The sequence below is a fragment of the Dunckerocampus dactyliophorus genome, chromosome 12, assembly GCF_027744805.1.
Source record: "Dunckerocampus dactyliophorus isolate RoL2022-P2 chromosome 12, RoL_Ddac_1.1, whole genome shotgun sequence".
In the NCBI taxonomy this organism is placed as follows: Eukaryota; Metazoa; Chordata; class Actinopteri; order Syngnathiformes; family Syngnathidae; genus Dunckerocampus; species Dunckerocampus dactyliophorus.
The window spans coordinates 26144624-26158530 of NC_072830.1; the positions used below are offsets into that span (position 1 = coordinate 26144624).

The following is a 13907-nucleotide window of genomic DNA, read 5'->3' on the forward strand; positions in this document are numbered from 1 at the left end:
TGAAAAATCCCCCGCAGCAAATTGACATGTTATAGACCCTGTGTATAGCAGTCACCTGTCCAACGCGGCCAGCGGCCACCCATTTTGTCTCCCTTGGTCAATATCTGACTGCATATAGCGGCCAAATTACCAACTCAAGTAGAAGCTTCATGCACGAAAAAGTTTCGTTATTCAATCAATCAGTGTGTAGACTTTAATTAGTGAGTCCTAGCTCAGTCACAATCATTCACAAGATCCACACAAATTGTCAGTTGTTCCACACAAAAAAGCCGTCTTCTTTTGAGCTTGCTATTTCCTGGTCAAACATGTAACTTTAAGAGCATTTGCACCAAAACATTACCGCAAATTAGGCTGGGAACAGGACGTGCTCCCAGCGACGCTACAATAATTAAAAAAAAAACATACGCTAGCATGCATGCGGCAGCGGGAGCAAAACTGAGTTCGGTTGTACTTAATTGAAGTATTTTAGAATGTACTCACGTTATTTTTCATCAATCCTCATCCACAAATCCATCAAAGTCCTCATCTTCTGTATTCGACACAAACAAAGCAGTCTTGTTTTCCGTTCCCTACTAGTCTGTTAACTTGTCAGTGTTATTCAGCTCCGAAGCAAAGAAGGAAACTTCTCCTGTTGCTTCTGCCAACTTTATTTCTTGAACGCGGCCACCAGACAGCAGCTCAGAACACACACACATCTCTCAGCATCGTCTCTCCTTCCTGCTTGCCCACAAGGCAAAGGTTAAACAAGCCCCACTACATACATGTCCAGCCAATGCCTGTAAGAAATGACACCGTTTATTTCCTGGTGTGCACTGGTCAATACTGTAATGCCGCTTGTTGTGGGGAAGGAGAGACTCACGTCGCCGATGCACTTTAATGGCTTTATTAACAGCGGAGAACACTGCAGGACTTTACATCCACGCCAACATAAACACACTTCCCAACTCTCTCGAAACTCACAGCTAGTACTGAGCCTAGCTCTCCTGCTCGGGACGCCCACCGTCACTTCCTGATGAACTAAAACTGCAATGACACTGCCGTATAAAAAGTAAAATATTAAAAACAAGCATAAGACATTACTAGCACAGCTTTGTTCTGTGGGTTGTGGATATATTCTATCAGTTATTATTAAGCCTCTAGCTTCCTTTTAGTAAGTAAAAACCTTGGCTATTATTGCACTACATTGTCATGTAGACCTACAAAGTACACTTGGAAAAAAAAGAGGTGAATAAATGTATTGCAACTGATGTGAAACTGATGAGGGGTAGGATTAAATAAGCTTTGCTTCTTCCTACTCCTTTTTGGACATGCAAAATTGTGAATTGTACTATGTGATGTGCTACTGTTTGACTCATATGCATGTTCAGGATGAATTAAAACCATGAACCATGAACCATGATAATAACAAGCCTAGTAGTGCTGTACAACTTTTATCCACAGTCCGCAGTGCCCTCTACTGGTCAACATTATTATTATTTTTTTTCCCCTTTTTTTTCCCTCTACTGGTCAACATTCAAACTGGAAGCCAACCTGTCAATAGAGGCCACCTGTCTGTAGCGGCCACTTTTGCAGACTCCCTCGAGTGGCCGCTATAGACAAGTTTGACTGCATGTATATGTTATTGTATAGTGCAGTTTATCTTTGCAAATCAACATCTAAAAACAATATTCCTTGTCATGCCAATTCCATTATAGTATCCATGGTATTGTCTCATCGTATTGTCAATGATAAACCACATATTTATTATTTAGCATCACCTATTAGCTATCACTAGCTCTATTCATATATTTTCTTTATATTTACCGGCAGGACCGGGATGTCTGTGTCCACTAGGTCCTCAGTTTCCACCAGATGTTCCGACTCTGGGGAAGACGACTCAGCTGGGATCACAACCACGGGGCTGATGTGCTCCGATAAGGCGGACGCACGTAGGAAGTTTGGTGGATTCTGCAAGGAAACATTTGATTTACTCTGTTACTGATTTAAAAATGCAAACTTTACAAAGAGTGCCTCTTTTCTGTCACTTCCTTCCACATCCCTCGCAAAGAGTTCTCAACAAGTTCTCTGCAAACCCCATCAAACACATTTGCTATGAACTACAAGTAAATGCTCAGAACATTCTGTCTTATAGCGTAATGTCATGCAGGTCATGTTTTACAGTACATGTTTTACAGTTGTCCATGCAGTGCATGTGGAGATTTGAGTCCATCATTACCTCAGGCAACTGTGGAATCTGAATCAACCTCTTGAAGTACTGCAAGTTACTGGAGCGATAAAACAAACTCTTCAACCTGTAATAAACACATTCAAAGAGTGGAAGAATAAGGAGTATGACATATGGGATGACAAATGGGCTGTCACATGCATGCAAGGACATTGCTTTGGGCTTTTAGGTAATAGTGGCCCTTCGTACTTCTTAAACTGTTCGTGGAAGCGATCTCTGTGGCCTTGGAGAGTGTCTGCTGGAAGGCCTGCACACAAAAATACATATAAGTCAGTCTTTTGACAGATCATCTTTTAAGTTACACCTTGCTGTCTGTCAGGTTGTCTGAGGAAAGAACTTTTTGAATACATTTATGCAGCTTTGAGCTAATACAAAGGAATTTTAAAAAATGTTACACATGTTTCAAGAATTTCCATAAGATGAGCAGGTGGAAACAAAACAAGGCACTATCTACTGATTTAAATTAGACACTGGTTTCTGTACAGGTGGTCCTTGGGTCACCTGCGCCGCTCAATGCTAACGTGGCAGCTAACACCGGTACTATCTATGGCCGACTTTGAAAGCACAGCACACGCCTGTGGTTTGCTCCTGCAGTTTCCAGAGGGTTGACAAGCTCGTTGTGAGTGCGCTAACAGCTCGTGATTGGCTCCTGCTAAAGAAAGAGCCACCGTTTCCTCACTGACTCGCGAGCGGCACAGTATTTAAACAATTAGTAGTAGTTCTGAAGTAACGGAGATGTCACGAGATTAGAATTAGAAAAAAGTAGTTTTTACGGTAGTCATTATCCAATATCAATCAGATTCTTAGAAATCATTTTTAAAAGCCTTTACTGCGTTCTATTATGTGTGTTACTCACATGAATGTAGTTTAAAGAGCAGCTTGACTGTGTAGTCATACAGGTGACTGCAGTCCAGGATGACTTGGATGAGCGGGGCCAGACGACACTGGCCTGCCGCCGTCACTGACACAGACCGAGACATATCCAGTGAGCTGAACACTAGGGGTGAAACACACAAACACAAATCAGTTGGCAGATATGGAGAATCCATGTGTGAAAGATTACGACACTCTGATGTAATAATGAAAGCTAAATCATAGCAAGTCACAGTCTTCTTCATAAATTAAACAGCTCACACTAGCCCTGAAATAACACCCTGTCACGGCCTGCCACTGTTTCACTGCAATCCAAGACTTCAACAAAATGGAAAATAGCATTCATGAAATGGACTACAAATATGAAGGATCATTACTGTTGCTACTTTCATTATTCTGATAAATCAAAGAAAGAAGTTATATATAGAGACAGCACAGTGGAAATTTTGTTAGCACAGAGGTTTCACAGTCAGGAGATTCTCAATTTGAATCTCGGCTTTGACCTTTCTATCTGGATGATGCATGTTCTCCCCGTGCTTGTGTGTTGTTTGCCTCTGGTTTCCTACCACAGTCCAAACTATCCAAAAACATTCCTGTTAGGTTAACTGGAGCCTCAACATTGTCCATAGGTGTGAACGCGAGTTTGATTCGTTGTTGTCTAATTGACTGATGACCAGTCCAGGGTGTACCCCGCCTGCACGCAAAGTCAACTAGGAGAGGCTATAGGTCATGACCTTCAACAAGACAACTGGTAGAAAAACGACCAATGAAAGACCATCTTGCTGAATGCCTCAAATCTATATGTGTCATTTTGCTGTCTGTTATCACCTAGTATAATTATATACAAAAACTAAGTCACAATTTGTTAAAAAATAAATCAATCAACGACGTGATAGGGCAAATTGGAAATCAGCACCCTCAAATTATATAAACTCAAAAGTTTATCAAATCAGCAGAGAAAAAGTTTCCAAATACAGGGCGGTGTTACTCTCTCTCTCACTCTCTGTTCATGCAACAAGAATCAGGGAAGGAAAGCTCATGTGACACTCATTTCGAAGATGCATGGTTGTCCTCAAATGAGCTTGTAAAGGAATCCACCAATTAAATTAGGGTCGTGTTTCTCTTAGTATTACAATATTATTTGATGGGCATACAATGAGTCGTCCTAAAGATTCTTTTTCTTTCTTTAATTAAGGGTCATTACATCGTAAGCTTCTTGTCAAGTGTTGATGTGTATCCCTGCTAGGTTTGACTCATGCCTCTTGAAAGTAGGAAAAATAGTCTAACAGAGAGGGACCAACAATCTGAACACTACCAGGCTTGTTCTACTACCTCTTTCCCTCCATCATCCTGCCCGTCATCCCCAAAGCCATTAGAGCCTTGCAGAGGCGTGGTTTCCTGCACTGCTCAAAAACAAAAACAAAAACAAAACTACACAAACGCAGACACATCGGGCCTCGCCTTTTTAACCACAAATGATGAAACACTTTGTAAATACAGACTTACGTCTGATGTATTTTCAACAAAAAAGGCATGATGTAATCTAACATAAGTTATTTTAAAAAGATGAATGTTTTGGTTATTCAGCCACATGAGAGGTAAATATTACAAATACTACTCAATATGACGCAGTATAGTTCTACTCCACTGGAAACCACCACAAAAGTAAACAAATACTTCAAAAGTATTGTATATCTTAAAGTACTGGGTCTTTTTAAATTGTGCAACTGTACCTAATTTTGTGGCTATTGAGTGTATCGTACATACTGTACAGCCAAGTAAAATTGTCTAGAAAGAAGCCAAATGAAATGGAATGGAATGAAATTATTATGCACGGGATGCAGACAGACGGCCACAATAAACAAAACAACATAATTTCCTCCAATTCATTGATGGGTGTAAGACTGCAGCTTTCCAGTCTTTCCGCACAGCTCCTGGTCACATCCTAACAGTCTATTTTTAGCCACGTCCATATAGTGAGAGACATTCACCTGCGATGACTCACCCGGACAACAGCGGTACGTAACCACTCAACCAGACGCTCCACTGGTCTGATGGTAAAAGTGTCTATTTTTGTACCCCATTACAATTCTTATCACGGAGTCTTCTTGCCTAATCAAGTGTGAACTTTGTGCTCTAGTAAATGTGTGTCTGCATCACGGCTGATTACCCAGTCAGACCACAATAGCTTACCGCCAAGGAAGAGATTGAGTTCACACTCCAGGTAATCAAACATCTCCACGGTTAACTGAAAGCTGGGGAGACAAAACACATTTTCAAATGCAGTTAGCAAACACGCTTCCTCATAAAGGAAGGAGCAGGAAATGTACATGGCATAATCTGGACAGTTATCATCCATACCATCTCATTCATCTGTTCACCGTTGCTGAGAAATTGCTCAAATCAACACTTGGCTGCGCGCTTATTTAATACTTTCTTAATTATGAATAACAGCAAACAGGTGGACTGGAATTTGACCCACAATTCCCTTGGCTTTTCTGTGTTTGTATTCCCCTTAAAAGGGACTGTATGCAGCAGGTTCCTCCAGCTGCCTAGGGGGTGCCATCATTCAAAAGAACTGCTAGCGTTATATCGCACCTCTTCCTGAATTGTGTACGCTAACATAACACACGCCGGCACTCTTGGTTTTGTTTGTTGTCAAGTAAATGGTAGCAAACTGGCAAAGTTTAGCTACTAACATTAGCTATCATTGAATGTATAGCGTACCATGACCACATGAATGGAAATTGTTGATAGGCTGTGCTGTGAACTGTATGCACAAGCCAAGATGCCAGCGCAAACTTCACATGGGTACAGATGATGTCAACATAGCCCTTTTTAGAGCCCACTGTACTCCACTCTATGCAGCTCATTTGTGGTGCAGTTACAGTAAAGCCAAAATGAAAAAGCTTCAGGTGGTATTTAATGACACATTCTTGCCCGAGCTCCCAAGGTGGACGAGTGCCAGTCATATGTTTGTAACGAGCAATGTTGCCACCTTTCATGCTGCGTTAAAGAGGTTTATGTATAAATGTATGCGGCAAACGATTCCCTTCACAAAGCCAAAACAAGCATGTCTGCAGTGTGGGATTTCCTGTCGTGAGAGTGATATAAGTTTTGCACCCTGCAAAACATGCCACGAAAAATGTCTCGCTGAGGTGGTGCGTTAAAAAGCTGTGTGGTGCGGCATTTTGAGGGCGGGCACTTGGCAGGGTGTGGTGAGTTAGAGGCTCGCGATGTGAACATCGGTTGGGCAGAGGCTAAAACGCGGAACACCACCGGTGTACGTGGCAGTTGGAGGTCCAAGGCAGATAGCCCGAAAAATGGTTGGATTTGTCGGACTGCAATCTGCAATAAAGTTGTTACAGTATCTATCTACGTATATGTATAGTATTCTACACTGGTCACTAGGTGTCAGTAATCTTACTGTAATGTTCAGACACACAAGTACTCAACTTTTATACAGGCTTAAATAGGCTTTTATTGCAGGTTTGAATTGTCTCACAACAGGCACAATAATCCGTTCTACTTCCTATCCGCCCGCCACTCAGCTTTACCCTTATTATATCTAATATATTGGCTAATATGAGTATGTGACTATAGGTGTGTTAGTTCATGCCTAGAGAGCTCTAATAAGGTTAAAAACCGTATTTAGAAGGTCGCTCTATTGCAAAAATATTCGATTGGTAAATAAGGAATCCTATTATGTGGAAATTCACTTATCACAGTCGGGTCTGAAACCAATGAACCGTGATAACCGAGTGATTACTGTACATCAAATATTATGGTAACTTTTTTGCATAAGTGGCCATCTATAGGAAGTTTGCACATTTTGAATATATATATGTAATTCACAATTTGGGTTGACTTATTTCAACTTCAACTGAATGCAAAAAAGTGCTTATTAAAATGAGTTTTAGAATGGCAAAAGGATGCCATAACTGAATTAAGCTTTTTTTTCCCCCCAGTTATCTGAAATCCAAACAAATCAAAGGTCAATGGATTCGACTTCCAAGATCCATTAAGTCAAAGCAGCAGCTCGCCTTACTTACAAGTTGTTGACGTCATTCTCTCCTGCCTCTTCAAGCTGTCTGTTTGACATCTGCAGGTTGCCAGGGAACCGAGGGTTCTTTAAGAGAGGGCCACAAAAGAAAGGTTTCAGCTCAAATAACATGATGAGTGGCACCACGGTCTACCTGAGACAGACATTTACCTAAATTAATAAGAGTGTGATACCTAAGTCTACTACTGAACGAAAGAAACACTGCTAAATTATCTTAACACCCCCCCACCCAAAAAAACTAAATTCAGGCCAAGTGTTACCAAAATTGCATTTTAAATGTGCAATTTCCTCATTTGTCTCCACAAAAATGCTACAGTTGCCGATTAACAGTCAATAGTTCAGACACACCTCCTCCTTCAAAGCATGAGAAAGTATGTCCAAATATTTCACTGATACTGTAGATACTTGAAAGGCCATTAGCATCATGTCTATGAAGACCCACCCACACCCCCACAGAGACATAACGGCATTAAAATGAGAGCGTGAGACAAAGATAATGAGTGACAAGGGAGTCTCAACGGGTTTTATAGGCCAGGCCAACTCACTTTGATGTGAAACTCCATTTTGGTGATGAGCAGTTTGAGGTAGATGCTGCAGAGCTTCCCATAGCCTTCACTCAAGTGACTCTGGGGGGGAGAGAGAGGTGGAAAAAGAGGCTGGATAACCGAGAACACATATGGAGACAGAGTCATAGTTAGAAACTGTATTTCCTCCTCTTGGAAAGCCTACACCGTAACAACACTGAGGGAATTAAAGAGGACATTTTGACCCAAGGAGACATTTGATTAACATTCAAAGTGTGTGCAACCTCCTCTAGCTGGGCAGCTACAACCATATAGCAGTCAAAGGACTCTGTCCTCCTCTTGTGCGGAATACAACAGGAGATCAGTTACTGTAACTCTGGAGGTGGTTATGTTGCTTTTTTATCTGTGAGATAATACCTCAGCTCTTAACGGGGACAAGGTTTTATAACTACAGCTGTACTCCTCCCTTCCGTAGTGATGACACCTGAGTAATATCATAAAAACATTTACAAGAGAATGTACGAGTAGATCTGTACATTACAAGACACTTTAATACCCTGCCTATTTTGTATGAAACTCAAATTCTTGAATGACAGACAGTCAGTAGAGTACAGACTTCTCCCAAAGCCCAATAATCTTTTGTCTAACTTTATTTGCCTTGGATTTGTTAACAGGATTAATCACTAGAAATCTAATATGAAGGAAATGTCCGCTCATCTAGCTATAGTAAATAAGATGACCACTGAGTGTTAATGGAAAATTAAACAGTAGTTACGCTTGAACTAACAAAAATGACACCCTTCCTAAATAATTATACTTCGTTTTATTGTTAATGTCTTACGGGTGGTGGCATTTGACTTAAATGGGTCATCCTGAAGATTTTTTAAACTAAAAATTTGGGATGTCGTTCGACAATGGCATAAAAATAAGATACATTTTTCTTCTCTTAGTGTGTCCAGAGTGTAGAATTATTTATAATAATAATTTACAATAATAATATTATTAATGATTAAGTTCCAACTTTGGATTGTAAATATGCAACTTGCAATGCAGGTGCTGGTAATGCGAGAGGCGAGTACGGTGTCATCCTTGATCATACTTCTAGTAACCAATATGTTTCGTTCATTCTACGTTCATGCGTGACGTGCTGAACGAGCCCAATTTATAATTTAGTCCAGAGTTTCATACTTTGCACTTTGTTGATATACTGATGCTTGCGCCACATAGAAACGTGCAGCTTTCCAGATTGTATGTTACCACCCTTATTTAAATAAATTCTTATTGATGAATTTACTAAGACAAAACTGTTTTGTTTATAGTAGGAGAACACATTATTTTAGTTGACTATTGGTCATGATTTTTTTAATGCCTATTTTGTAGGGATGTCCGATATTGGCTTTTTTGCCAAAAACCGATACGCCGATGTTGTCAAATCCTCAATTTCCAATTCTGATATCAACAGATACCAATATGTGTAACATCACATATCTTTTTCTTAAATAAGTACAGTTGTTTTGTTGGCAACTCCACCCATCTCTGAGTAGATAATTAATATATTACATATTTTATATAATAACACATTTGTGTTTGTTGTGCCTTGATTTATGTTATTTTTTTTAAAAGATTTAATTTACTTTTAGTTAAAGGGGTTATTGTTTAAAATACATGAATTTGCTGATCATTACTTTGACAACTTCATGTTTTTCAGCACTACTTTGTGCTCTATAGCTAGTATATTAGTACTGTGTAGGGTTTTTCGGCACTACTCTGTGCTCTATCGCTGATGTAATGTGAATCGCTGCTGTGTAGGGTCAATAAAGTTTTTATCTAGCCATCTGAGAAGATCAAATACATTGTTTTTGGTGCCCAACTGTTTCTCAATTATATTAGTGCGTGTGTGAATGTTTAAACGAGAGGCATTAACTTAAATTTCTTTGTAGAAAGGCACTTTATTAAAGTAAGTACATATACAGTATTTATATTCACTTACAGCGCAGTCTTGCCACATCCAATATGGCAGCGACGTTGACGTAAGGCTCAGTGCTCAATGTAGCGTCTATGTATATGGTTTTGACAACAGCACTTCATGTTTCCTAGTGTGCTTTGCTGTACTGTTGTTGTAAATGGCTGCTAAGTTACATGTTTAGAGTGTTGTTGATTATTCAGCATTATTCGTTGGTACTGTCTTGTCTGTTGTTAGCTACCTATTACGTTTTCGTGTGATCTTTTTTTTTTTAGCTCTTTCTTTAAAGACACTGTGAGTAAGGTATCTGGAATGGTAACCCCCCGCGATTTCTATGGAGCTGGGAAGTTCATTGTAAGCTCTATTGTTAGTCTGCTTGCTAAATAAAGAGTTAGTTGTTCCTCACAGGCTTGTAAGCTGCACAGTATTAACTACATTATTCAGCAATGTTGCAATTTTGCGAAATTGGCGCTAAGAGATCCCTATCAGCTTTCATTATAGGGAAAAAAAATCGATACTGATGTTGGCCAATATCACATTTTTATGCCAATATTGGCCCGATAATTATTGGACATCCCTACTGTTTTGTTGTGACAACATTTTTAAAATAGATATGGCACTTTTTCCTACTATAACTTACATTGCAGTGATATTTTATACCAAGTCTTTATGTTTTTTTAAATGCATCCAGTGGCATCACAGTAAAAGAAGCACAAAGTGAGATGTGACCTGACATTAGTCTGAGGGAAGAGCTGCTATATCGATATTGTATGCTGGACAATATCAGTATCCGTAATAAAGCCAAAATCGAGCATCTCTACTAAAAATGAATGTCACAGATGGCCACATTGTATCGCACTGGGAATAAATACCGGTATGCCAATACTGTAAGTTAATCAACTATACATTTTTCCCTGCAAGGTAAATACTACATGGTTACTAGAGGACATGCTAGTAAGATACAATTAATCATGATTTTAATAAGACTGTGATTCAGCTTGGAAACAATGTTTTTACATTAATAACACTGCTTATCATTTGATCAGATTTGAAAACTAATTTCTCAAAGTCACCATTGGTTGCATGCTGTGATAACTGGCAAGCTAATGAGATGTGTGTACTTCCTTACCCACATCCTGCTCATATCAGTCAAATCAGCCTTATTCCTAATTGAGTCCTTTATCACCTGGAAGGGTGGTAGCAACCACAGAGGAAATGAGAGAAGGTCAGACGTTTACAAAAATAGAACGGGTGACTATGCATAACTGAATGGTAATTGCAGGCATTCATAGTGGAACCCAAAATGGAAAATGTAGTAGTGGAAAGTGATGCTGTATTTACGCACGTTTGGATGTCCGTCTCGCAGGAGCTTGTGGAAGACATGGCAGAACTTCCAGCAGAGCACCGCGTTGCTGGAGAGAGGAAGTCGGTTGACCGCTGCCCAGAAAGTGTGGGCGCCTTTCTCATGATGAGTCCCCAAAATGCAGGGTGATACGGTCAAGGAACTTTCTTCTGTACAGTACTGACCAATGATGACACTTTCTTACAACCCCCCCCAGACAAATACAATTACACAACTGAAGTAATTTTCAAGGGCAATACAACTGAATTGCAATAACTTGCTTGAGTAATTATAATTTGTATGTACAGTAAAATAAACAGTATCTCACCAAAGTGAGTACACCCCTCACATTTCAGCATTTTTTTTTTTTTTAAATCCAACCCATCTTCTTAGGGGACAATACGATAGAAATGGACATTTTTCAGGAATCCATGCACAGCGTATAGCAGTACAGATTTACTACCGCATCGACCATCAGTTTTCGAACATGATGAAGATCCCAAACACATCTCCAACATGAGAATTGCCTTGCTGAAGGCGTAACCATGTGTGTCTCCAGACGTGAATCCAATTTAAACTGTCAGTCATTCTCAAAAGGAACATGACCAACATCCACCAGCTCCGTGATGTCATCATGGAGGAGAGGGAGAGGATTCCAGACCAGTGTCGGTCTAGTGAGTGAGTTCCTTGCCCAAGTGGATTAAGGTCGTGCTAGATAACGATGGTGCTTACACTAAATATTGCCACTTTGCTGCCAGCTATTTAAACAATAATGGCTGTGTACTGGCTTATTTTCAGAGGACAGAATATATATCCTACTATACAAGTGTCACAGACTACGTTAAGTTATAGCCAAGTTTCATTTCTATAATATTGTCTCTCAAGAAAGATTGCATAAAACGGTTGCTGAAATGTGAACTGTGTGCTCACATTGACAAAAACGTGTGCGCAGCACAGCAGAGTCATAGGACGAATGACTGCAACGCTATGGCTCCTATTTATATTATCTGATAACCACCACATTTCATTAACAGAAATACATAGAAAACCTCAAAATAATCCACAAAGTCAAAAAACATGGCATGGTTTGCGCACATAGTAAAGGTGTATCATAAAATTCATGCAATGGCCCCGCAATACAGAGAGTAGAGAAGAATTATAAGCATACATATGCTACAGAGTAAATAAGGTAAGCACTAAAGAATATTTATGGCTAATTTGCCTCGAGACGAAAGTGACACAGAGCGACAACAAAAGAGAGAGAGGGGCTGGCAAAGTACGTGATGAAAAATTATGAGGAATTATGAGGCTGTTCAAGGAGGAAGATGAAGACAGAGATGAATGACTTGTCTGGTAGGCTACTGTTTAACTAGCTGTATCACACGCACTGTTCAGCACTGTTTGGAAAAAAGCTTTATTTAATTAAAAGTTTAAAAAAAATCTTTCTGTGTAACACCATTCTGTGTACTAAATATCCCATGTTACAATGTGGACACCTGTGACTTCTAGACAGGTATTTACAAATCCGTTTTTCTCTTTAAATTTAGTGGGTGTTGCTTATATTCCGGCGTTCTCAATAGTCCGGAAATTACGGTCTTAACTGTCAGTGGAAGAGCGACTGCGTATTGAGTATACAGTGAGTATACAGTATAAGATGTCCAGGTTGGGCACCATGTTGACTAGCCCTGCTGTAATTAAAATAGAGAACTCTGCTGACTGCTTTTCCTCCTGTCTCAACGTATACTTTGTATCCCATAGGATTAAATTATCCCCACAGCAGATGAGGTTACCCTCAGTGCGTTTTGATCTTGCACCAACATAACCTTCACAAGAGAAAACATGGGACACTTGGGGAATCACACTTTCACAGCCCTTATGTGCACCCACAATAAGAGGATATTCCTTGCATGCTTCTCTTTGACAGCGACCTCCTGTGTGTTGATGGCCTTATTGATGCTGACAGCCTGTGAGGAAGAGAAAAGAAAAAGAGAAATATGTATCAACAAAAACAGCTTTTATAAACATTCAAGTGTTTCATTTCACAACTTCAGATTAAAAAAAGCTTTTCCGTTTTCAGCTGTGCAGAGAATAAATGTCAGTTAAGTCTTACTAGAGGTGATTTGACCTATTTTCTGCCACGTTAGTATTCAAGGCAGCAGCTGAGAGGTCTGACTGAGTGCTTGTCTGCAATTGAGAAGTATGGCAACCTGTATGAGACAGTTTACCTGTCTTGATTACAGAGTACAGTTACCATCTAAAATTAGCAGCACCAATGCCTAAGGGAGAGTCACAGTCTTTGCTAAACAACAACTACTATTTTCTTGACAGGCATCCTTCTTTGGGAGGCAGTCACTATCCAATAGTTGTTGATTTAGCAAGCAGAGCTAAAAACCCTATAGTACTTGTTAACCGGTTAATTAAACAGAACCCACAAATAATATTCCGTGCAAGTACCAGGTCTAGCTTTGGGGCTGTTCCGATCTAGTATCAGTATCGGGTTCCCATATCAGCGTAATTCACAAATCTGAAATTTCCAATACCATCTGCGGAGATTTCCGATCTGTGAGCCACATCTGCTGTTGACAGCAACCCCGTAACTAGAACAGTATCAGCGAACGTAGCTGTCTCCACATATGCACTGCAGCCATCCTCCTCACTCACACCACACACACGCACACGTTTACGCGTTCATGGCCACACAAAGCAGTTGGACAGCTACACAAATCTTCTGTGTCGGTACAATATCATACATCCCTGTAGAGAAGAGTTTATTACGACCTCATAAAATCAACAATAATGATAATGTATGAACCCGGATGTTATGTGTGATGCTAGAGCTCTGTGTTGACCGAATGTCTGTGAAGCCGTGAACGTGTTAGGCTGAGCGCTTCTGTGTGTGCGGCGCTGCACGTGTGGAG

The 13907-nt window shown here is 40.1% G+C and overlaps 1 protein-coding gene across 4 annotated transcripts in view; it reads right to left on the reverse strand.

Annotated features, from left to right (window-relative positions):
- The window catches only part of hip1 (huntingtin interacting protein 1), a 55817-nt gene that overhangs the window by 18140 nt on the left and 23770 nt on the right, over positions 1-13907 (reverse strand). For 3 of the 4 annotated variants that reach the window (XM_054793221.1, XM_054793223.1, XM_054793222.1), the window contains exons 3-12: positions 12890-12953; positions 10993-11135; positions 10777-10833; positions 7706-7786; positions 7150-7226; positions 5291-5352; positions 3081-3221; positions 2414-2471; positions 2216-2291; positions 1804-1947 (exon numbers count right to left, since the gene is read on the reverse strand). In XM_054793221.1, coding sequence (XP_054649196.1) covers positions 1804-1947; positions 2216-2291; positions 2414-2471; positions 3081-3221; positions 5291-5352; positions 7150-7226; positions 7706-7786; positions 10777-10833; positions 10993-11135; positions 12890-12953 — 903 coding nt within the window. The other variant, XM_054793224.1, reaches the window with a different exon arrangement.